Source organism: Myxocyprinus asiaticus, chromosome 12, assembly GCF_019703515.2.
Source record: "Myxocyprinus asiaticus isolate MX2 ecotype Aquarium Trade chromosome 12, UBuf_Myxa_2, whole genome shotgun sequence".
Taxonomy (NCBI): domain Eukaryota; kingdom Metazoa; phylum Chordata; class Actinopteri; order Cypriniformes; family Catostomidae; genus Myxocyprinus; species Myxocyprinus asiaticus.
In genome coordinates, this window is record NC_059355.1 from 26470412 (window position 1) to 26495985 (window position 25574).

At 38.1% G+C, this 25574-nt stretch overlaps 1 protein-coding gene across 3 annotated transcripts in view; it reads right to left on the reverse strand.

Moving 5' to 3' along the window:
• LOC127448726 (transmembrane protein 131-like) overlaps positions 1-25574 on the reverse strand; it is a 95296-nt gene that overhangs the window by 6712 nt on the left and 63010 nt on the right. For 2 of the 3 annotated variants that reach the window (XM_051711488.1, XM_051711486.1), the window contains 23 exons: positions 24839-24949; positions 24519-24551; positions 24251-24385; positions 23070-23174; positions 22866-22952; positions 16088-16240; positions 15842-15917; positions 15623-15737; positions 15384-15522; positions 13646-13755; positions 13401-13473; positions 13096-13247; positions 12870-13012; positions 9574-9757; positions 9213-9398; positions 8152-8307; positions 6290-6738; positions 5995-6176; positions 5768-5895; positions 4495-4616; positions 4244-4393; positions 1610-1766; positions 1294-1409 (listed from right to left, as the gene is read on the reverse strand). In XM_051711488.1, coding sequence (XP_051567448.1) covers positions 1294-1409; positions 1610-1766; positions 4244-4393; positions 4495-4616; positions 5768-5895; positions 5995-6176; positions 6290-6738; positions 8152-8307; positions 9213-9398; positions 9574-9757; positions 12870-13012; positions 13096-13247; positions 13401-13473; positions 13646-13755; positions 15384-15522; positions 15623-15737; positions 15842-15917; positions 16088-16240; positions 22866-22952; positions 23070-23174; positions 24251-24385; positions 24519-24551; positions 24839-24949 — 3262 coding nt within the window. The remainder of the gene's footprint in view (positions 1-1293; positions 1410-1609; positions 1767-4243; positions 4394-4494; positions 4617-5767; positions 5896-5994; positions 6177-6289; positions 6739-8151; positions 8308-9212; positions 9399-9573; positions 9758-12869; positions 13013-13095; positions 13248-13400; positions 13474-13645; positions 13756-15383; positions 15523-15622; positions 15738-15841; positions 15918-16087; positions 16241-22865; positions 22953-23069; positions 23175-24250; positions 24386-24518; positions 24552-24838; positions 24950-25574) is intronic. The other variant, XM_051711487.1, reaches the window with a different exon arrangement.

Sequence of the window (25574 nt, forward strand, 5' to 3'; positions counted from 1 at the left end):
ATTCATTGCTCTTGGCTAGATAACTTTAGTAATTTTAAAATAAAATATCAATGTATTATAATTATACAGTGAAGACCTGTAATCCACAAGAATGTAAGAATGTTTTCTTAAATACTAAAAACTGCTGTTAGGCTTTTTGGGGACAGTTTTCTTTAATTTTCTTTGTTCTTACAATTTTTTTTACAGTCACTTACACACTAAAAGTGGTACTTGAGGCACACTCATTGAAACCATTAACTCATGTACCTAAATTTCAGACCAAGTTTGTGAAACTGTAAGCACATTATCTGCTTTAAACTCAGTTTGCAATTGTAAAACACACTTTTTGCAAAACACTAAAAACATTTCTCTACATTACACACATCATTTAAAACTAACAGCTCGGGTTTCATTTGGAAAACACTGCCAATCAAAATGCCACACTCATTTACCGATTACCTTCACCCAGTGCTCACGTATGAAAACACTTAAAGCTAATTTCTTCACTTAGAAATCTTTTCATCCTTAAAGTCTGGATGAAAATACAATGTTTTGAGAAAGAAATGTTATTTTTTCCAATTTCTTTTTATAGTGTAAATATATACTGAATATGCATACATAATGTGTGTGTGTATATATATATATATATATATATATATAGATAGATAGATAGATATATATAGATATATATAGATAGATATACACACACATATGTACGTGAGAGTGCTAAGACAAACTGCTGTGCACTCCACTGCACAATGAACATGCAAAAGACGCAAGACAGTAGTGTTTTACATTTGTCACATCCGTGTGTAGTTGGTGTGTATAAGAGCTAATCATTTGATGGTTTGTGTGTAGAGTTTTGATGCAAAAACTAAATTTTTAAAAGAGTTAGTTTTGAATGAAGTGTTTGCTTTTGCAATAGATGTGTGACATTTTGCATGTTGTGTGTGTGTTTTGGGGTTTTGTATGTAGAGTTCAGAGAAAATGAGCCATAGTTTCAGAAATCATATGTAAGCAATTATCAAAAACGAATTTATTAAGTAATATATTACTGAATGCTTGCTTGTCTTGAATAATTACGTGAACTTGAAACAATGTTTACCCAATTAACAAATTAGTCAGTATTATTTTTTGCATTGAGAATCAATACATTTCACTGGTATTGGTTCCGACTTCTGAAATGTTGGTGTCATGACAACACTGCCTACATTGTATATTTGAATTGTGTATGGTAGATCTTACTGTAATAGCATTACGAAAAAGTAGATCAAGCAATAAAAGTGTGAGCACCCCTGTTATAGACAGACTCACCAGGGCTTCTGTCATAGCCAGCGGCTACAGCTGCAAAAGTTGGATTTCCATTTTGACCAGGCAGAGAGGCCGACTTGGTGAGCTTATTCCCTGGTGCCTTCTTTAAATTAGACTCGCTAAAAAAATAAACAAAATAAGCAACATCACTCATGGATCTCACTTACATTTCACAAACATCTGGATAAAACCAGGAACTGCCTTGATGGCAATTCCCAAAAACCTTGGTTTCACACAAGTAAATGTAGGTTGCATGTTTTATTATTCTGTGCACATACAGATGTGTATGTTTAAAGTGAGACTTGTGTGTTTGAGTTACCTGCTGGTGTGGAGCATGCTGTTGTAGCTTCCATGAGGCACCAGGTTTGGGGAGGTCGGGGGTGGGGAACAGGTTCTGGAGATAACTGAACTGGGTCCTTTCAGGAATGAGTCTGCATGCATGGTCTGCATAGATATCTGCTGAAGACTGTCCATGTCTGATAAAAAAAAATATAAGACACATTCAGATCCTGAAATCATGACAGTACAAAATATAATAAACTGACCATGCTTTAGCAACGTATCTCAATAGACTGGAGTGATTACTTGTGTGATAGTAAATTCCAGGGCACCGTTCCTTGTACAACATTAAACGCAAGATAGAAATAATATTTCAGTCCTTGAGTACACATGTGAACTTAATTAGAAAAGTATCTGAAGTGTAATCCTCTTTGAGGTGTTGAGGTCCAGGGGAAGAGACGGGTACTTGTTACCATTATGGAGCGGCACGGCTTTGAATATTACTTTAGTATAAATACATGTTAATTTGGATTTATATGTTGTTTTTTTTCTGACTATGTGAACGATAAGACACAAATTCACCTGTTTTCTCATTGGAAATAGGTAAATTTCAAAATATCACTGTCCTGGTCACAAAAGCAAAGTTTGTGGGGAATAATAGCCATTTTCTATACTTTTGAGGTATAAGCAATTAGGAAATAACACTTACTACCCAGGAACAAAAATTGTGTTACATAGTGTAATAATTGCATAATCTTCTGTTGATTTAAAAAGGCATATATTTATTTACATCGACACATGAAATAATGTGATCAGTGCATCGAAATAAGCATGATTCTTCACACTGCCCAAATACGAACTTATAGTAGAAGCCTATGAAGAAATTCAGGACCTTTTTTTAGCTAAAGCAGTGGCAAAAACAAGAGAAAAGGGCTTAATCTTAATTGTGGATAAATTAAATATGCAAGCATTTACTTTTACACCATTTCCATTTTCATTGTGTCTTTACCCTTGCATTTCAGCAGGTTTTCTTTTATTTCAAATGTCAGAGATTGTTCTGTTAGTTTGTCATATTGTAAGCACTTCACAACTGAAAATCCTGGCCCACAAGTCAGTCCCTTATAGCTCTGTGCTTAGCCCAGCAGCGGGCAGCACTCTCAACCAAGTTCTCTGCATCTTTCCATTTGCAAAGAACCTTAGGCCAAATGCAAACTGTCCACATTGCTGTTCATGAATAGTGAGGATGAAATGTACAGCCAATGAAAGACTCCAATCAGTTTGAGGTAACATGTTCCTTCACGACTGAATTGTTACCAAGTAAAATTTTTGGCTGTATTAGGGCTGTCACGATTATTAAATTTGGCTGACGATTAATTGTCAAATAAATAATTGCATTTATGACGATTAATTGCATGTTTCAGGGCTATGGCGATTAATTGTCCCTTTAGGGCTTTCATGACTAACTGTCATATAAATTGTCATATTTCTCAAGGCGCAAGTGTGCTTTATACATTTTTACATATTTAACTTAAAATATATAAATCAAGTAATAAAATTGGGGATTAAAGGGATTAACTATATGAATGACATTAAAATATGTTTTTAGATATCAAAATATTTCTAAATACTTAAGTCTCTTTGGTCAACTTTAGTTTTGGTAAATTTTATATTTACACTGTTGTTTTTGTAACTTATTTAAACAAATAAAATGTGTGTATGTATGTATATATATATATATATATATATATATATATATATATATATATATATAAAAAATTTAAATATAATACAAAACATTTTTTTATTATATTTCTATTATATAATAGAATATTATGATACAGTAAAATATTTCTGTCCTATTCTCTTCACTTTGACAAGTTATTTTAATGCTCTTTGATGAAACCTACGAGCCATTATTTCTCATGAAACAAAACTTTTGAGATTTCGTTTCATTATTTTATCACTCCACAGAAATACAGTAAGAGTGCATCACCTACTCTGTGTCATTAACAATGTGTGAATGAACCCGCTTTGACCAGGAACATTTGCCATTGCCCAATCTTAAGAGAAACCAGAGCGCTTTGCGCTCACTATCAACGTTTACCTTTGTTCATTTATATTTTTGCGGGAGTTTGGCAACTGAATGACACAAAGGTGCCGTTCATCGCATTTATATATTAGTTTAAAATTCCCTTATTTGGGCATTAAAATGTGATTGGAATTTGAAGTGCACAATAATCACGGTCATCTGAAATAACCGCATTTAGATTAAATAGTTGTCTGATCATGGTTATTTAATAATCATGAAAGGCCTAGGCTGTATTAAAATAATCGTATTCTTGCAATGTATGTGGGACTCTGAAAACCCTTCGCAGTATATAATTAAACTTTATTATAAAAAATTATCACCGATAGCTTCCTACTTCACGAGTGTGCACTGATTGGGCCGATTATGGCTGAAACAGACTTCCTGTATCATTTCCATTTATAAAGTTGCAGTCTATTCCAGTTTGCATTAAATTAACTTGCTTGTCTTAAAAACTGTTTGAGATGAGCTCCAAAAAGCAGAAAACTCCTGGACTGTGCCAAATCATTAGCAATTTAATCCTGGTAATTCAGTAGTCTATGTAGAACGGGGCCCAGATATAATTCCAGACTCATAATTTACCATTACCAGTTTTGTTGAAGGGAACATCCCATTCTGGTGGAGGAGACTCTTTCTCCCCTTCTGATCCACTGCTATGGCCCAGCTCCTGCATGGAGTCATTGGACAGAAACTTTCCAAGTTGTGATGGACGCTCATCCCCCATCTTCCCACTGACCACTAGGGAAGACACAATAAATGTTTAAAAACAGGTTCTAGAGTTAAAAGTTTGAGATTCAAATGCTAAAAACAAATGGAAAAAGTTGAAATCTGACACTTACTTCTGCTCAGAGCCCGTTGTTTGGAGACACTGTGAAGTCCTGTATTGGCCAGGGTTTTGGTGAAGGTCATGCGCTGCTTGTCCTGTTTTTCCAGGGGGGTGATGTAAGGGAGTTCTAGAGAGCTGTAGAAAAATACAGACACTGAAGCTAGGACTCGATGATGACAATGAAGACTCATGCTTGTGACTGATGTACCGGCCACCCCTCGACAGTTTCTAGACTGTTGGATATTTGTTTAGAATTTCATCAGGCTTAATGCTAGTGTTTCGAGGGGTGGCCGGTACATCAGTCACAAGCATGAGTCTTCAACTAGCATTAAGCCTGTTGAAATTCTAAACAAATATCCAACAGTCTAGAAACTGTCTATATTCATAATCAGTATCCTAAATTGTAGACAAAAGAAGCATGTTATTACAAAAAAAAAAAAAAGACTTAAATTGAAAGGTGTAGTTATTTCTGCACCACTAGCTGCACCAAACTGAATTGGAAAATAAAAGGTTATTTTCAAACAACTTTGAAACACTCCCTGCTATCTTCCATTGCTTGGACAAACAGGTAGTCCCAGCCTTCACCCAAATTATGCCACTGGTAGGGTCAATGTTGTTATGTCCTGCCAAGTCAGGCCACTTAAAGGGATAAATTCTCTCATCATTTACTTACCCTCATGCCATCCATATGTGTATGACTTTCTTCTGCAGAACACAAATTTAGATTTTTAGAAGAATATGTTGGCCAGAACTCTGAAGGTCCAAATATCACAAAGGCATCATAAAAGTAATCCATATGACTCTTCACATATTACACTTCCTATAGCGCCATCTAGCACTCTGCGTATGCGTCAACCACTTGACATCATGATCATGTCTAGAGCCTGTAATGGCAAGATGTACAGTGAAAAGGAGTTATATTTTGGTCTGTTCTCACCCAAAACCAATTGTATCGCTTCAGAAGACATTGATTAAACCACTGGAGTCGTATGGATTACTTTTATGATTCTATGTGATATCTGGACTGTTAGTTAGTTAGTTCTGGTCACCATTCACTTGCATTGTGAGGACTACAGAGCTGAGATATTCTTCTAAACATGTTCATTTGTGTTCTGCAGAAGAAAAAAGTCATACACATCTGGGATGGCATGAGGGTGAGTAATAAGAAAAGTTTCATTTTTGGGTGAACTATCCCTTTAAAAAAAAAAAAAAAAAAAAAAAAAAGCTTAAAATTCAGTTTTATGCCGCTAGAGACAAATTATTTTAGCTTTAAAGACTGAACGAACCTGGATTTCTCCACTAGGTTCTCCTTTGTGGCTGATTGTTTCTTAGTTTTTGGTTTAGTGGGGGAGGGAGTAATTTCTTCTTTTCCACTGTCCATTGTCACTATTTTGCTTTTCACCTTTACTGGCTCCTGGTTAATATGACAGAAAATTAGACAGTCAAATAGAACATATTACAAAGCAAGTTGTTTGAATGTTTTGACAGTAGTGTGACCTATATAGGTGCATACCTCTTTAATATTGGCCTCTACGTCTGGGTTAGAGGTCTCTGTGGTTGTAGAGGAGCTGTCATCATTGTCTGCTAGTGGCTCTTTTGAATCTTCTCCTTGAGTCTTTCCCTTTGTTTTCCTTTCTTTCTCCTCTTTCTTTTTAAGAGCTTTTTTGTTCTTCAGTTTCCCTTTTGATTCAAGCACTTAAAAAACCCCAACAAAACTCACTGAATTGGTCATTTAAATTATGTAGTTGACTTAAAACTTTGAAACAAAAAGAACAATCTACATCAACCTCCCAAATCGTCTGCTTTACCTTTGTTTTGTGATGGCGGTTGTGAATTCTGTTCAGAAGACAAGTTAATGGCAGGAGTCTCAGGCCTGTCAAGATCTTTATCCATGGCTACCAGGAGTCTGTTGTAATCATGATCCTCTGTACTGTGGGACCTGTTGGACTGTGATGGTCCTGAGCTCTGGAGGTCCTCTAGGAGGCCTGAGCCCTGCTGCTGCTGCTTGGAATTCCGGGCCTTTCGGTTAGTCAGCTGGTTGAGTCCCTGGCCACTATCTTTATTAAGCAGAAAGGTGGAGGAGGATTGCATAGATCCAGAGCGGCCTGAACCAGATCTGGGCTTGCTGTCTGGCAGAATACCATTGCTGTTGGAATTGGAGTGCGGACCACTTTGCCGACCTGCAGCCCGCCCGCCACCGCCTGACCCGTACATTCCTCTTGTCGAGTTCTGGTTTGAGTCAGCAAAATCACCCAAGCTGCAACAGATTAAATACACTCTTTTAAACTATTCACATAAAATCAGGCACTAAAAATGAACTGAAAATTAACAAAAATTGTTTTGCAGACCATAACCAAAAATGGAAACAAAGTAATTTTCAATTGTTCCAGAGTGAAAACTTTATTTTTAAATGCTGGTAACAGGTTATTACCATTTAATATTGTTCTGATAATTTTTTGATGAAACCAAAAGGCCAAAAGGGTTACAGGGGCCTGGATAGCTCAGGGAGTATTGACGCTGACTCCCACCCCTGGAGTCGCGAGTTCAAATCCAGGGTGTGCTGAGTGACTCCAGCCAGGTCTCCTAAGCAACCAAATTGGCTCAGTTGCTAGGGAGGGTAAAGTCACATGGGGTAACCTCCTCGTGGTCACGATTAGTGGTTCTCACTCTCAATGGGGTGCGTGGGTCGCGGAGATTAGCATGAGCCTCCACATGCTGGGAGTCTCCGCAGTGTCATGCACAACAAGACACGTGGCACGATGCACGGATTGACAGCCTCAGAAGCAGAGGCAACTGAGACTTGTCCTCCGCCACCCGGATTGAGCCAAGTAACCGCGCCACCACGAGGACCTACTAAGTAGTGGGAATTGGGCATTCCAAATTGGGGAGAAAAGGGGATAATAAAAAAATAAATATTTTATTTTTTTTAAATCACAGTAAATATTTGGAACTACACCACTTCATGTTGCCCGAAAAAACTAAACATGTGTTTTGATCCTGAAGGAAACTGCTGCATCACACTAATTACCCGTTATGGATGTCACATTCTGTGAATAAAGAACATTTTAACAACTATGTATAATTACTACATATACTGCACATTCACTGTTAATCCAAATACAAGGAACACGTTATTAGAGGTAAAAAGTATATTTCTCAGTTGTTTCCAAGTCTTCACAGAATTACTGATAGATATGATGCATTAATACAGATTTGACTCCACCGGGTTTTGACTGTGAAGCAGATCTGTAATTAAAATTATACTTAACTGTTAATTATATGTATGCTTTTTATGATTTCTATGCTGATAAATTCACCACACAGGAAAAAAATATAGCTTATTTTGATGAGTCAAGTGTTTTATTTTGGGCTTGTTTTTCCAGACCAGGTTGCTTGTTTCTCTAGTGAGATCTGGCAACACTGCAATTGGTATTTCAACCACCCCTTAGCACAGACTACTGTCATTTTAAACATTGTTATTAACTATTATTTTTTGTTCTAATTTGGAAAGGAGGCTGCATAACTTCTGAACTGGAATGAAAAAATAAAATTTTTGCTCAGAATGAACCGAAATGAAAAACATTTTGTTTTTAGTGACTGCATAAAATTGTGGCACATACAGTAGCATAAGTCAGAGAAAGTGAAATAAATGTAAAAAACCTTCACTTACTTAGCATCACTTTGAATTCGTACAATTTCCCTGAGATCAAATGGTTTTCCAGTCTCCATGGGAGAGTTGGATTCCACAGACAGTCGTCGTTTGAAAGGCTCCCATATTCCTTGGGCCTCCAGATAGGCTGTGGCGATGACCAGCAGGAACATGGAGCTAGAGAAATATCAGATTGTTAATCAGCTATAGATTGAGAGATTTAGTGGTATACTTTTGTGTAGCCATTTGGAAAACTGGAGTGCATTAGCAGTCAGACACAATCAACAATAGAAAGACCATACATTATGAACAATATGCAATTTACACAATATACACATCTATGGCAAGAATTTCTTTAAACGCCAGGGTTTTTATGCTTTGTTCATAATCAAAGCACAAATCAATCATTTGTAAGCATATGCAACACAGATGTAGTTGTTTTTTTTTTGTTTGTAGTATGAAAAAAAAAAAAAGCATAAAATTTGACATGTGGTTTGAAATCTGATTTGAATCAGATATACTGAAATCTGTTGAAATTCTGAACAGTCATAGCCATACCTGTCAACACTTCTGATTTTATTGGGTTTCTCCCGTTATTCCACCCCTCCTCCAGCTGTACTCCCCATTAACAATTTCTACCGTCCAATTTTAGTCTAGTTTTTTTTTGTCATTGTCAATGTCATACACAATGCGATGGAATGTGTCTAGGTATAATTATGTAAAACACACTTATCAGGAGTACAACTGCCCATTTACAGAGGTGTATGCATTATCAATGTTGGTAGGGGGTGCATTATAAACGTTGGGGGGTGTCGCCCTTGAACGTTTCTGTCCAAACATTGATTTATACATTGCATACTAATGCCTCTTCAATTGCCTTATGCCTTGGAACCAAGATGGACATAAACAGATGCAAAATGTCTATTTTTTGGCATCTTTACATACTAACAGTTAGCTACTTTAAGTTGTTATAGAATAAAGTCATCTGACAAAGCTGATGCTTATGTAAAATTAAGTCCAGTGTGAACAAAGCAGGCCTCAGACATTCTTGACTAACAGTGATCAGATATGAGAAATGAGACCTCATGATGAGGGAGACGATGATGTACAGCTCAAGCTCCCAGTTGGGCCGGGGAAGCATCTCTGCACACACTGCCAGCATGTGATATGGCAATGAGGCATTCAGCACGAACACAAACACTGAGCCCCCCGCCGTCACCAACTTCAGCTCCCGGATCAATCGAGATGATGTGAAATCTGGTGTAAACCTGCATGAAATCAGGAGATAAGAGATCTGTAACACATTCAAACTTATTCATGTGTGGTCTCTCTAAATTCAGGCATGGATAGATAGGAATAAGAAAAAAGTTAACCATATATACCGGACACAAACCCCTAAGTGCTGCACTGATACTCCTTTAAAAACGTAATGAAATTACTCACAGTATGACGAGTTCTTTTGAAGTGTTTGGTTTGAGTGCAAATTCTTCACAGTTGAGAACTTTGAATCCATAGCCCTCACATACATTGCCACTGATCTCCATAGATCGGATGTGAATTGGTAGAAGCCCCGTGTTCTCCAGCCTGAAAGTCCTTCGAAGAGTAAAGTTTGGTTCCTTGGCTTTTACTTTAAGACACATTGAGAAAAACAAAAAGTTTATTTATTTATTTTTTTTTTTTTTTTATCATAATGAATATGCACACAAAAAGTTAAAGAATTTCAAATGAGTTTTTTTTTTTTTTTTTTTTTTTTACAATGAAAACGTTTGACATTCTGAATGAGAAACATTTTCTTATAGCCCTTATTGTAATATGGGGTCTGTAATAGTTTAAAATGACCATAGTCTTATGTTATCGGGATAATTTGAAGAAATGACACATATAAAAGGCCTTTATAAAGAGATTACTAAAGGAAATGGCTTTTGTGAATACGCACATGTAACGATGCATAGAAGAACTGAGGAAATTCAAGACAAGCAAGCTCATTTCACAGCCATGTTGCTTAGCAATGAGCTCATGGGTTCTAGATCGATGACTGTAGTGTGACTAAATTGAACTAGACAGGTAAAGTTTGTTAAGAAATACTTGGCTTGACAAAGTTGTTGAAGTTTGATGGATATACAGACATTACAGTTAGAGAAACAGCTAAACAGACAGAGAAAGAAAAGCAAGAAAGACGGATATGAGATGACAGACAGAGAAAGAAAAGCAAGAAAGATGGATATGAGATTACGGATGAAGAAAGGATAGCTAGATAGATAGGTAGATGATAGCTAGGTGGATAGCTAGATAGCTAGGCAGACAGACAGATAGCAGCTTAAAACAGATTAAAGACCTTGTGTGGGTTTTTGTTTACATTCAAATGTTTTGACAGTTGGCATTTGAATTAACAAGCATTCTGTTGGCCCACCTGAACATTAGCACACTATTCCAGAACAGTCTGATGGTCTGTACCGTTTGGTGGATGTAGCTTGAAAGCCCTAGGAGGAGGACTTGTACAGACTACAAAGTTTCGGGGGCGACAACTGCATTTAAAGTGAATCCACAAAATTTTCATTCCATGTGTGTCCGGAATACAGGACTGACTCCTGCAATTGCGATGATTGACAAGTGATTACCATAGCCATGCTGCAGCATCTCACGCCAGTAAAACATGAATGCCACCTGTTTAACCTCTTTTGTGTTCGCTGTTTTAGAGCAAAGAGATTATCCACCAGAGATGTATTATCATTCGACAATGTTTCATTAGCTGCAGTCGATAGAATCGCTGTGTTTTGTTTGTGTGCGTCTAAGCAGCTGTTGTTAAACAGTGTGCGCTCTTGCTAGACTGTAATGTACGGGTAATCCCGAGACCGCAGGGCTGATGAGTGAAACTACAGTGGAGAGAGAGGCTGGAATATATGAACGGGAGAAGACACAGAAGGCGGGTACATCTCATTGATAACGTCATTAACAACTAGTTGTTCAGTTCGGTTCCGAACACACTGCGTGGAATTTTTGAAAATGCGGTTGTCACTACCTGAATTTTTCAGGAGATAATTTGGTAGTAGAATGCGGTTGTCACTCCCATAAATTACTGAACTGTGTGTGTACAGAACAGGATTAAGCACTAAAAGCTGAACGGACAACCGAATTTAGCTGCAGTGTGTATGTTAGAGTTGAGGGTACTTGAGTTCGGACTTGGATTCGAGTCCGAGTCACGAGTCCAATATTAATGGACTTGGACTTGTCACGGACTTGGGTGCATTTTTACTCGGACTTGCCTCGGACTCTAGCCTTTTGGATTTGGGATTTTTATCCGAGTCCGGCCGAGTCCATGGCATTTGTGATGCAATGGAAAAAAAAAAATATATATACTGTATAAAAAAAATAAAATAACGTAACATAGGGTGACCATACGTCCTCTTTTCCCCAGACATCTCCTTTTTTTCAGATCTCAAAAAAGCATCCGGCCGGGATTTCAAAATTGCCACTAAATGGAGTCAAAGTATTTGGCTTTGTCTTCATATTGATGTGCTCTCTACAGTTAGTACTATCATACATTCTGTGTATTTGATACTGCGCATCAGTATCAGCTGTCCTTACATGTGATTATTCTGGCTGAGAGCAGCAGCGCACACTCTTTCAAAGTACCTTTTTAACTCTCTTGCCCAGAAAATACAATGAAGAACACAAGTGAGGGGAGAAGTCTCTATTCACCTATTATCCATACTAAATATAATGTGAAAAGAACGAAACGTCAGCCTAAGGTGAGTTTGATCTTGACTTTAGGGAAGTAGGCTACACCTGGACACAGGAGGACTGAAAGGTGTGAAGTGTAGTACTGTGGTATATAAAAAATTTTTTTTAAATGGTATCTGATCTTTTCTATTTTTATTTTCTGTTGTTGTATTTAATTTTATGGGGATTATTAAATGTTTTAATATTACCATTTATTAAATTTATTAAAACACATTAAATGTATTTAATTACATTAAATGTATTTCACCCATAATTTTTGATAAAACTAAACTAAATTGAAAATGCACAAATTGAAAATGAGGTAGAAATAAAAACGAAATAAAAATTTGAAATGATAACTCTGGTTATAATGACTAACGCAGATTTCACTTTCTTTGGCGTAGGTTTGAGTGGAGGGGGAAGCAACGAATAATTGAAATGTCAACAGAATGCAATAAGAAGTGTGCTAAAGGACAGTTTTGTCTTCATACACCTAAAGCCTATGCTTTCATTCTAAAACCACTTTGAAATTTGTTCAGCAGGATACTAATCATTTGTTTTTTGCATTTATATTGACGAATTGTTTTTCTTAGTTGTGAAGGTTAATATAAGCTTAAAATATTGATGTCGAGTTTATGGTTACAATTTTAATTCAGATTCTTAAACTGATTCATTCGGACTCGGTCTTGAGTCCGACTCGGCCCCTTCTGGACTCAGACTCAACTCGGACTCGATTGTTTAAAGACTCAGACTTGACTAAGGTGGACTCAAACCCAACACTAGTGTATGTGGCCTTAGTGCAAGAAATTTTGTTTTCAGGATTTTGCAAAAACTCTAAAAGTTTAGAGAATAACAGTATGTTGGCTTCATCAAGCCAACATAATAAAGATTTTGACAAGGAAGGGGAGTAAGTGGTGGAATACAGTACAGAAGTGACCGGGGGAAACCTTAACTGAAGTTAAAGTCAAGTCAACTGAAAACTATTCTCTAATTTCAGCTCAATGCTTTAGGATGCTCACCTTCTGAACAGTCTTTGAGGAATGTCTCGGTAAGTTTAAATCTCAGTGAGCTGCCAACACCTGGAGCTTTACCAGCTAGTTTCAGACTCTCTGTGGTGCCTTGACCATGGACCATGATCAAGTCTACTACTGTCAGGTTGTTCCTGTGTAAACATAAATGACAATTATAAATTGGGGATTGTCATACTATTCTACTCAGATTGTTCATTTGGCACATCAAGCTCACCTGACGACCAGCAGAGAGGAGACACTGTGATGGCTGATGGGTCTGAACTTCACACTGAAGGACTTTACCTCCCCAGGCATAAGAAGCAAGTTGTATACATAAGGCCGAATCAACCCTTCAGCAAATCCTGTGGAGCTCTTCATTACTAAAGACTAACACACAAACAAATAAAACATTATCTGCCTCATCGAGAGACACCAAAACCTGGGGATCATTACAGGAATTTTCCAAGGTCAAGTAAAATGAGCTAAGCTGTCTCAATCATCCAATAAAAATGTCATGTCAGGGTTTCAGTAAGTACTTACTTGGTTTTTCTGGACCTGAAATTCCAGTGTATTTGTGTCAATGTTGATGTTTGACAACTTTCCTAAAGGGAACCTTTAAGGGACATGGAAAAGAGACATCAGACACCTGCTTTTCAGAAATCAGTGAGTTGTCAAACAAGATACCAAACATACCAATATGAAACAAAACATTCACTCATGCTAAGGCATTTCTCAGGTTCAAGTCAATTAGAGCTGCTTTGTTTAGTTCATCAGTGGTGATTTACCTGTCAGCAAGTTTTCCTGTGAACACTGAAGGATTTGGGTACAAAGCCACGGGAAGAACCTGAACATAGACTGGGACGTCGGCAGGGTTTTCTAGAATCACTTCTTCTTCCTTTAAAAGTAGTATTACAATGTATTTGACTTGAGTGCAAGTATCGTTGTATATTTATTACAGAGCCCTCTGGAACACTTGGTTCTGATTGGTCAATAGTGGGATTCTGCTGTCAAATAATTTTGTTCAATATTGTTATACTGCTAATTTGCCAATTTATGTACAGCTTAACTGTCAAATTGATTGTTGTCATGGTCAACCGATTTCCTACACATCTGTGCTAGTTTCACATCCTATGTATAACTCTGAGGACTATTGCTTGTCTTTTATTAAATAATTTTAAACTCATTGCATATTCATTTAGGGGCCATTTACACGACAACGTTTTCAACTAAAAACGGAAAACTTTTTATGCGTTTTGTGCATGTTTATGAAAACGATGCCATTATCGTCTCTGTGTAAACATACAAAAACTTGAATTTGTGAAAACGATGACGTCATGCGCATGCGTATTACGTGTTATATAAAGAATGATGGATTGATAGGCATCAATTTGAGATGTATAATTATCAATATGAATACTGGTGTCTGTGCAAATAACAATAATCAACAATTTATTCATTTGGAGTGTTTTGTATGGAGTGTGAACATTGTACAGTAGGCAGAACCTGCTATTTGAAAATCTTGAAATTAATGTATGGATTCAGATGGGGAAAATGTATTTGTATTTTAAATGTTTTTTTATTTCCTTAATTTTATTTGATGTACCTTTACCCTGCAATTCATTCACCCACCGCTTATGTATATAGCCTATAGACAGAGATGTGATGCCATGTACAGTATTCAATGATATGCTTAGTATATGAAAACATGAGGCAGTGAAAATGCATGTTAGATTCAGTGTATGCAAGACCTCTCTCTCCATCAGAAGATATCCATATATCAGAGTTCTGTCTGATATCGAAAACCAGTCAACATCAACAGCATGTTATGTTAACTCACTCTCCTACCAGCCCAAGAGTCAGCAGGGGGAATACAGAAGAAGGCAGGAGATGAAGTGATGGTAAAAATGAGCAGAGTTTATTGAATAATCTTGAGAGTTCAGTCTATTGGCATGCGTGCGAGACATTCAAAACTACAATGGCGGACTACAGGACTGTGTTTGTGCTGCTCAAGATTTTGAGTTTATTGATGCTTCTCCAGCAAAGTAATTGTAGTAATAAAGCAACCTCATCGTCCATCCAGACAAAACTGCTCGATGCTTTCGGCATCTTCATTGTTTGTATTCACCGCTCTGTGGAAGAATGCTTATGTGCGCAGGCGCGTGGTGTTTCTTTACAAAGTGACATCGTCAACTACTGGCCTGGCATGCATTATACAGCGTTTTTAGTCATTTTCGCAGATCCGTGTAAACAGGGATCGTTTTGACAATGCTGTCGTCTGTACGTGAAACTTTTCAAAAACGCAAAAGGAAAAACGTTTCCGTTTTTAGTACATTGTTGTCATGTAAATGTACCCTTATTAAAGTGGCCATGTAATAAGTGGGACAATGTAAAGTCAGCTGATCTTACAAGTGTTGTATGAGTGTTTTTGTTTAACTGTATAAGAGAACATTATCAGTCATGTGCAAGGCATGAATTTGTCTGCTTGTGTATTGCTTGTGTATGCATGTGTGTATCTACATTTACCGAGGAGCTGTTGGTGTTTGTAAGAGGGAAATGGATCTGTTGTGATGAGTTGACCAGCGAGGGCCATGTGAGCTGTGCTGAGATTTTGGCCTGCACGTTCTTCTGCAGATCTGTGTTCACTTCAAGGAAAGCTTCAATCCTTCACAAACACAAGCATCATGTCACAGAATGATACATTACATTCACTCTATTGTTATCAAAATACATCTGATTTCAAGCTAAAAAAGTAGCAGACTAACTCAAAGCCTGATTGCTCTTTGAGCTCTTTCCATCTTTTCAGGAGCCGCTGATGTAGATCTACATCAGCGTCCCATATGTCCTCCTGCATAACCAAACCATGAGGCCTGGACTCCGCTGCAGCCAAAACACACAGGAAGAGTATTTAGTGAAAACACACACCAAACCAATTCAGAATAAAAAAGGCTTGGAGGGATAAACAGGTTAAAGGAAAAGCATACATTTCAGCACAAATGGCAATCCCACATAACAATGATCACCACACTGCAAGCTGGCATCAAAATAAATGTTTGCTATCTGGAATAGGAGAAAAACATCAAGAGTTAATTTCATAGATATCAATCGCTCAATTCAAAATTATGCTACAGATTTAAGTTCACAAATACACTGAGAAATTTGTAGGCAGGTGAATTTCAAGTCGGAGTTGGTTCAGTACAGTGTTATTGTGCTGTAATTAGGTCTGGCACCTTGGACTTTCGTCTGGGTTCCAACTCCACTTTGTTATTACGAAGTCGCTTGAAGTAAAATCGGATGTCCTCAGTGAGAGAACGAATTTGTTGAAGCCTTACTTTCTGTGAGAATGAACTCTGGATGCTGAACCCTTGGTGAACTACTTTACCCTATAAACAAAACATAGTAAAATACATAGCTGATGAAAATTCTACTTTGAATGGCTTGGAATCTAATGAATGGTCTCTTGTCATTAAAAATAACAGTGGTTTGTAAAACAGGTCAAGTTAGCACATGGCACTGGACACAGGGAGTGGTGTTCAAACAGTGCCTGGGGGTAGAAGCTGAGATGAATCATGTGTGCTCACACTGTTGCCCTCGTTTAACAGGTTTTTTTTTAGTTATTTTTCAAAAATACAACAATTACATAGAAATATGGGTCAATGATGTGACACTCATTGTTGTCCAGATCTATTACATTATTCAAAAATACATAAAAATGCAATTCATACACAACAATTACATGAATACACCTCTGCTATGATGAGCATATTTGTGTGTTTTTCTTACTAAATTGTTTTAGATCTTCAAACAAAGGCAACCCGAGTAAACACAAAATACAGTTTTCAAATATATATATATATATATATATATATATATATATATATATATATATTATTTTTTTTATTATTTTTTAATTGAAGCAAAAAAGTGATCCAACACCAATATCACCCATGTGAAAAGCTAACCGCCCACTTAAACTTAATAGCTGGTTGTGCCACCTTTAGCAACAACTGCAACCAAATGCTTCCGATAACTGGAGATCAGTCTCACACAACACTGTGGTGGAATTTTGGCCCACTCTTCTTTGCAGAACTGCTTTAGTTTAGCCACATTGGAGGGTTTTCAAGCACGAACTTCCCGTTTAAGGTCCTGCCACAGCATCTCAATCAGGTTCAAGACAGGACTTTGACTAGGCCACTCCAAAACTTTAATTTAGCCTTTGAGACATTCAGAGGGTGGACTTACTCCTATGCTTTGGATCACTGTCCAGCTTCAACTCATGGACCGATGACCGGATGTTCTCCTTTAGGATTTTCTGGTAGAGCACAGAATTCATGTTTCCCTCAATTACTGCAAGTCACCCTGGCCCTGAAGCAGCAAAGCATCCCCACACCATCACACTACCACCAACATGCTTTTTTTTGTGGAATTCTGTGTTTGATTTACGCCAGATGTAACAGGACCCCTGTCTTCCAAACAGTTCCACTTTTGACTCAAATCAAATCAAATCAAATCACTTTATTGTCACACAGCCATATACACAAGTGCAATGGTGTGTGAAATTCTTGGGTGTAGTTCCGATCAACATAGCAGTCGTGACAGTGATGAGACATATACCAATTTACAATAACATCAAATTAACACAACGCAATTTAAACATCTGTTATACATAATTAAACTCGACTTAAAACATCAAATTAACACAACACAATTTAAACATCTGTTATACATAATTACACTCAACTTAAAACATCAAATTAACACAACACAATTTAAACATCTGTTATACATAATTACACAACTTAAAACATCAAATTAACACAACACAATTTAAACATCTGTTATACACAATTACACTCAACAATATACAAATAATAACATACACTGTACAGTATACAATATGCTGTTTTTGTTTTTTGTTTTTTTTGTTTTGTTTTTTACTATATAGATACTATATAGATACACATTATTCAATAAAAATTAAAATATATATGAAAAAAGTATATATATAGAATGTACAGTATTGTACTGTATTGACATTCAGGCTGTCGGTTGATAGTCAGTTGTTAAGAGAGACAAAATATAATGACAGTAATATAATTTATGACAGTCCGGTGTGAGATAAAAGAGTAATAAAGTGCAGGGCTGATGTATTTTGATCGTGGGAGATCAAGAGTTCAGAAGTCTGATTGCTTGGGGGAAGAAGCTATCATGGAGTCGGCTGGTGCGGGTCCTGATGCTGCGATACCGCCTACCTGATGGTAGCAGTGAGAACAGCCCATGGCTCGGGTGGCTGGAGTCTCTGATGATCCTCCGAGCTTTTTTCACACACCGCCTTGTATATATTTCCTGGAGGGAGGGAAGCTCACCTCCGATGATGTGTTTGGCAGTTCGCACCACCCTTTGCAGTGCTTTGCGGTTGTGGGCAGTGCTATTGCCGTACCAGGCGGAGATACAGCCAGTCAGGATGCTCTCCACAGTGCAGGTGTAGAACCGTGTGAGGATGTGGCGGTTCATTCCAAACTTCCTCAGCCGTCTCAGGAAGAAAAGGCGCTGATGAGCCTTCTTCACAACGACTTCAGTGTGGACGGACCATGTGAGTTCCTCAGTGATGTGGACACCCAGGAACTTGAAGCTGCTGACTCTCTCCACTGGTGCTCCATTGATGGTGATTGGACTGTGTTCTCTGTCTTTTCTCCTGAAGTCCACCACAAGCTCCTTTGTCTTACTGACGTTGAGGGAGAGGTTGTGCTCCTGACACCAGTGTGTCAGAGTGTGCACCTCCTCTCTGTAGGCTGTTTCATCATTGTCAGTGATCAGACCTACCACCGTCGTGTCATCAGCAAACTTAATGATGGCATTGGAGTTATGTGTTGCCACACAGTCATGTGTGTACAGGGAATACAGTAGTGGGCTGAGAACACAGCCCTGCGGGGCTCCAGTGTTGAGGGTCAGTGATGAGGAGATGTTGCTGCCTATTCTAACCACCTGGCGTCTGCTTGACAGGAAGTCCAGGATCCAGCTGCACAGCGAGCTGTTTAAGCCCAGAGCCCGGAGTTTCTCATCTAGCTTGGAGGGCACTATGGTGTTGAATGCTGAGCTGTAGTCTACAAACAGCATTCTCACATAAGTGTTCTTTTTTTCCAGGTGGGAGAGAGCAGTGTGTATTGTAGATGCAATGGCATCATCAGTGGAGCGGTTGTTACGGTAAGCAAACTGCAGCGGGTCAAGATTGAGTGGTAATACAGAGCAGATGTAATCTCTGATTAGTCTCTCAAAACATTTGCTGATGATGGGGGTCAGAGCAACAGGACGCCAGTCATTTAAACAAGTTATTTTCGATTGTTTTGGAACAGGCACAATGGTGGATGTTTTAAAGCATGTGGGGACTACAGACAAAGAGAGGGAAAGGTTGAAAATGTCCGTAAAGACACCAGCCAGCTGGTTCGCGCACGCTCTGATGACGCGGCCCGGAATGCCATCTGGACCCGCGGCTTTGCGGATATTCACCCGTCGGAAGGATCGGGTTACATCCGCTACAGAGACGGAGAGTGAACTAACCTCTGTAGCTTCGGCCGTGAGAGCTCTCTCCGCGAGGGCGGTGTTATTTCCCTCGAAACGAGCATAAAAAGTATTTAGCTCATCCGGTAGAGGGGCAGCGGTGTTCATGGCGGAGTTTTTATTCCCTTTAAAGTCCGTGATGATGTTAATTCCCTGCCACATGCTTCTAGAGTTGGTGGTGTTAAACTGTCCTTCAATCTTACTCCTGTACTGGCGTTTTGCTGTTTTGATAGTTTTTCGGAGGGCATCAGTCCATAGAACATTCTCCCAAAAGCTTTGAGGATCATCAAGGTGTGTTTTGGCAAAATTCAGACGAGCAATTATGTTCTTCTGGGTTAGCAGTGGTTTTCGCCTTGCCACTCTTCCATGGATGCCATTTTTGCCCCGTGTCTTTCTGATAGTGGAGTCATGAACAGTGACCTTTACATTCTTCCCAGATTGATGTATTCCAATCACCTTTTTCCTCATCATTTCTGGTATTTATTTCGACCTTGAGATAATGTGCTACTGGGTGAGACCTTTTAGCCAATTTCACGCTGCTGAAAAAGTTCTATTTAGGTGTTGATTTGATTGAACAGGGCTGGCAGTAATCAAGCCTGGGTGTGTCTAGTCCAGCTGAACCCAATTATGAATGCAGTTTCATAGATTTGGGGAATTAGTAACTAAGGGCAAATACTTTTTCACACAGGCCCAGTTGGTACTGGATAACTTTTTGCTTCAATAAATAACATTATCATTTACAAATTGTATTTTGTGTTTACTCAGATTGCCTTTATGTTAGATTTTGTTTGAATTTTTGAAACAATTTAGTATGAGATATACACAAAAAAAGAAAAAATCAGGATGGGGGCAAATACTTTTCCAGAGCACTGTGTAAATATATATATATGTAAATACACACACACACACACACACACACACACACCCGGTCAAAAGTTCTGAAACACACTCATTATTATAATTTCTTTTCTTCACATTTTAGAATAAGAGTAAAGTCATCAAAACTAAGGAATAATAAATGGAACTATGGGAATTATGTTGTGACTAAACAAAATCCAAATTAAATCAAAACTGTGTTATATTTTAACATCTTCAAAGTAGTCACCCTTTGCCTAGAATTTGCAGACATGTACTCTTGACATTTTCTCAACCAACTTCTTGAGGTATCACCCTGGGATGATTTTTAAACAGTATTGAAGGAGTTCCCATCTATGTTGGGCACTTATTGGCTGCTTTTCTTTATTATTTGGTCCAAGTCATCAATTTCAAAATCTTTTTTTTTTTTTTAATAAAATGTATATATTTTATGTGTAAAATATATACACAAGTATATATATATATATATATATATATATATATATATATATATATATATATATATATATATATATACACACATATATCTATCTCAGGGGTGTGACGGTACATAGAAGAAGTCACAGTTCGCTACGTACCTTGGTTTTGGGGTCACAGTTCGATACGAGTACGGTACAACAGGAATAAGCAACAAATCCCAAATGCTAGGTTTCTTTTCATTTATTTTGAACAGACAGTAGTGCAAATTACAGTTTGTTCCACCTAGCGGCATTTAGTCCCCCCTGAGGTAGTTGGTACAGTACAGCCTCCTTTAGTGTATTAAGCACTAAGCAGTAAACAAAATGCACTCTTGCATAGGCCATATTTTTTTGTAGAGTTGATAAAAATCAGAAGGTATTTGGTCACAATAAGCTACAAAACTGAAAAGCATCTTGTGTTATAAAAGTACAAAATAAATAGAATAATGAAAAAACTTGTGCATTAGAAGCCATTCTTGTTTTGGATTGGTGCGCAGATGGTCTCTTCTTGTGCTCTTTTTCCTGTTGTGGCGGTTAGCAAACAGCGTTGCATTACCGTGCGCGCCCCTTCTGGATTGGAGTGGATCGCCAGTTACTGACTCTGATGTATTCTTCGTCTGACTGCATGCACCGAACCGTGACGTCAGTACCGTGATGGTTCGGGACGAATACATGTACCGTTACACCCCTAATATATATGCATACACACAACGATAAGCCACAACATTAATACCGCCTGCCTAATATCGTGTAGGTCCCCCTCGTGCCACCAAAACAGCTCTGACCCGTCAAGGCATGGACTTCACAAGACCTCTGAAGGTGTCCAGTGTTATCTGGCACCAAGAAGTTAGCAGCATATCCTTTAAGTCCTGTAAGCTGTGAGGTGGGGCCTCCATGGATCGGACTTGTTGGTCCAGCACAACCCTTAGATGCTCAATCGGATTGAGATCTGGGGAATTTGAAGGCCAAGTCAACACCTTGAACTCTTTGTCATGTTCCTCAAACCATTCCTGAACAATTTTTGCAGTGTGGCAGGTCGCATTATCCTGCTGAAAGAGGCCACTGCCATCAGGGAATACCGTTGCCATGAAGGAGTGTACGTGGTCTGCAACAATCTTTAGGTAGGTAGTACATGTCAAAGTAAAATCCACACGAATGCCAGGACCCAGTGTTTCCCAGCAGAACATTGCCCAGAGCATCACACTGCCTCTGCCGGCTTGCCTTCTTCCCATGGTAAACGATGCACACGCACCTGGCCGTCCACATGATCTAAAAGAAAATGTGATTCAACAGACCAGGCCACCTTCTTCCATTGCTCCATGGTCCAGTTCTGACACTCACATGCCCATTGTAGGCACTTTCAATGGTGGACAGGGGTCAGCATGGGCACTCTGACCAGTCTGCGGCTAATTCACTGTGTGTTCTGACACCTTTCTATCATGGCCAGCATTACGTTTTTCAGTAATTTGTGCTACAGTAGCTTTCTGTGGGATTGGACCAGACGGGCTAACCTTTGCTCCCCACGTGCACCAATGAGCCTTGGGCACCCATGACCCTCTCGCCAGTTCACTGATTGTCCTTCCTTGGACCACTTTTGGTAGGCACTAACCACTGCATACCGGGAACACCCCACAAGACCTGCCGTTTTGGAGCTGCTCTGACCCAGTCATCTAGCCATCACAATTTGGCCCTTGTCAAAGTTGCTCAGATCCTTATGCTTGCACATTTTTCCTGCTTCCAACACATGAAATTTAAGAACTGACCATTCACTTGCTGCCTATCCCATCCCTTGACAGGTGCCATTGTAACGACAAAGTCAATGTTCTTCACTTCACCTGTCAGTGGTTTTAATGTCGTGGCTGATCAGTGTGTGAGTGTGTGTGTGTGTGAGTGTATATATATATATAAAAATGCTATAAAGGTTTTTCAAATTTCAAACATTTATGAAACCAAATTCAACACAAAGATTACATTTCTAAGAATTAGACAAAAGTGTTTTAAACTAGACTTTTAAAAGATGTCTTATTTTTAACACCTCTGACAACCTTTTGTCATGACTCATATACTGGAATAAAATATATAAAAATACAGGACATTTTTACTGTAGCAAACTCACCGGGAAGGAAGGGGGCAGAATGATGTGCTTGGGTGAACAGCTTAAAGTTCCTACCGCTATGAGAGCCTTTACAGGGATGGTCAATATCTGCAAGAGATACCGATGAACTGAAGGTTTGGAGAGCATTGCTAACAGTTGCTATAGTGGTATTTGAGATACAGATCCACACGGACACACACAACAGGCTCTGGATGGACCACATACCTCATAGTCTGTTGTAATGTGTACGGCTCCATCATAGACTCCCTCTAAAGCTTTAGCTACCAAGGTAACTTTAAACACTGCATAAAAGCCTGAGGCTAAAATTACCTGTGAGGAAACAGACATGCAATACTATAGTTATGAACACCTACACATACAAATGAGAGAGTCCTGTAGGCATCCTGCTTTTCCTAAACAAACACACATGCATGCTGGATCACAACTGAATGAAGAAAAAAAAAAAAAAAAAAAAAAAAAAAAAAAAACACATCCCATCCCAAAGTCTCCCATTCACTTTTACAACAAAAAACATGACATGGAATATGCAGGGAAATTTCCTTCCAATAAGGTCATCTTTATAATTAATGCTAATCTAATGAGGGAGGATATGAGCATGTTTGCACCTGGCTACACTGATTTTGAAATTAACAACATTTAACAATACACTTAAGTAAACACTCTCTCCTACACATTAAACACTCACTCTCTCTCTACATGTAATGTTTTATGTAATGTGAATATGAAATTGACACAAACTGATTTTTTTTTTCTGCCCAACTCAGTTTATATACCTTGTAGTCTGGTTGTGGGCCCCTTTTACACGATAAATGAATAATGCTTGATCATAAATTCTGTGCTTGCAGGAACTCAACAACCACAAATCTTGTGACACTTCTGCAACTTTACAGCATGTACAGACATGCAAGGATTTTGCCAGAAGTCATATGACTGCCTGCATATAATCAAATCTGTATACTGGGACTTCCATGTATGCTCCTTTAAGTTGCACAATTACTGATAAAGTTATGACGTTTATTTATTTTTATTTTTTTTATTAAATAATAAGTAATATGAAAATAATAAAGAAGATCACAAAATTTGCACAGATACAATGGGCTACAATGTGCTTGACCAGTGAAGGTACATAAAGTGTTTATATTTCTGAGATACAGATATTTATCTTTGTTACAGAATATTCTGGATTAAAGCTCTATCTACAGCATCTGTGGCATTCAGTCGAATACCCCAGAAAATGACTTTGACATGTTATGACTAGCAGTTAGTATTTTAATACTGTGAAAAAGAGTAGTTTAAACCACTACAAGATATAGACGAAAAATATACATCTGCTAAATTTTAAGTTTTGGTAATGGACAGTAATTTAGTGAATACTGCACTCTTACAGTTTTGTACTGGGTGGCCGAGGTGTTTTGGAGTTCTCTGATTCTGCTCAGTGCTTCACTTTTGTTCCCTCTTTCTGTGTTAAGCAACTCCATTGATAGACTGTCTCCTGTCACCAACCATGACTTGATCTCTAACTGCAGGACCAAAAGACATTTTTTAACACAACATACAGTCATAGAGAAAAGGCCACACTGTCCTTTTTGCTCACTCCAATGCCTCTTTAAAATGATAGTTACCCAAAAATTAAAATTGTCATTTTTTGCTCACCCTCATGTCCTTCCACACCCGTATGACTTTCTTCTATCAGAAGGAGCACAAAAGGAGCTTGTCAGGTGGAATTTTAGGGATGGAGGAAAGCATCAACATTTTTCAAAATTTCTCCTCTTGCATTCCACAGAAGAAAGCAAGTCATAAGGGTTTGGAACCACATGAATTTTCAATTTTGGGTGAACTAAACCTTCAAGTTTTAAAAGAGACTATGTAAAACACAAAATTTTGGGTGGAACAGTTACTATTACTACTTTGCTTTCTCTAAATGACTAAACGTCACACAGATATGCTGAAAACGCAGTCTCTTGAGATCATACCTCTATTGGGTTACTGTTGACCACCACAAACACCAAAGTGCTGGTGTCCGTGGCACTTAAGACACCAAAGTCCAAGATGTGCTCTTGAGGACACGGAGGAAGAACAATGGGCTGTCAAAAAGAGAGAAAAGAGAAGTCTTCACAATTTTTCTGATAATTTCTCTATCCAGGGTTCGTACAGATTTTTTTAAGAGTGAAATTCAAGCACTTTTCAAGCATTTCAAGGTACCATATTCATCTTTTTCAAGCACCTCGAAGCTTTAAATATTATCCAATATTAAATGTTACCTGACAAAAATGCAATAAGAAGTATCCTTTGTGATTTCAATTGTTTTTTTTAAGAATTCCTTTAAACCCACAGAGAGCCAAGACTGGAATCCTTAATATGACTGCATCCAAAGTCTTGCATTAACACATAGATACAACACTGGTTATCTATAGGGTGTGAATTATCATTGGGGAAAACAAATCCCGGTTACTGCAGTTACTTATTTGTTTTCATGTGTAAAATGCAAAGAAATATCAAATAGGTTTGGCTACTTTTAAAGAAGGTTTGTGTGTGTGTGTTCACTTCAAATAAAAGCAAAAATTCTAAAACTGATCATTTGTCCACAGCTATCTGAATAATGGCTAAAAGACCACTTTGAAAAATACAAGCTATTCAGTGACAAGATATGAGATGCATGTGAAATCTCACTTTTTTTTCTTCTTCCAATTAACACTTTTTATTGGTTCT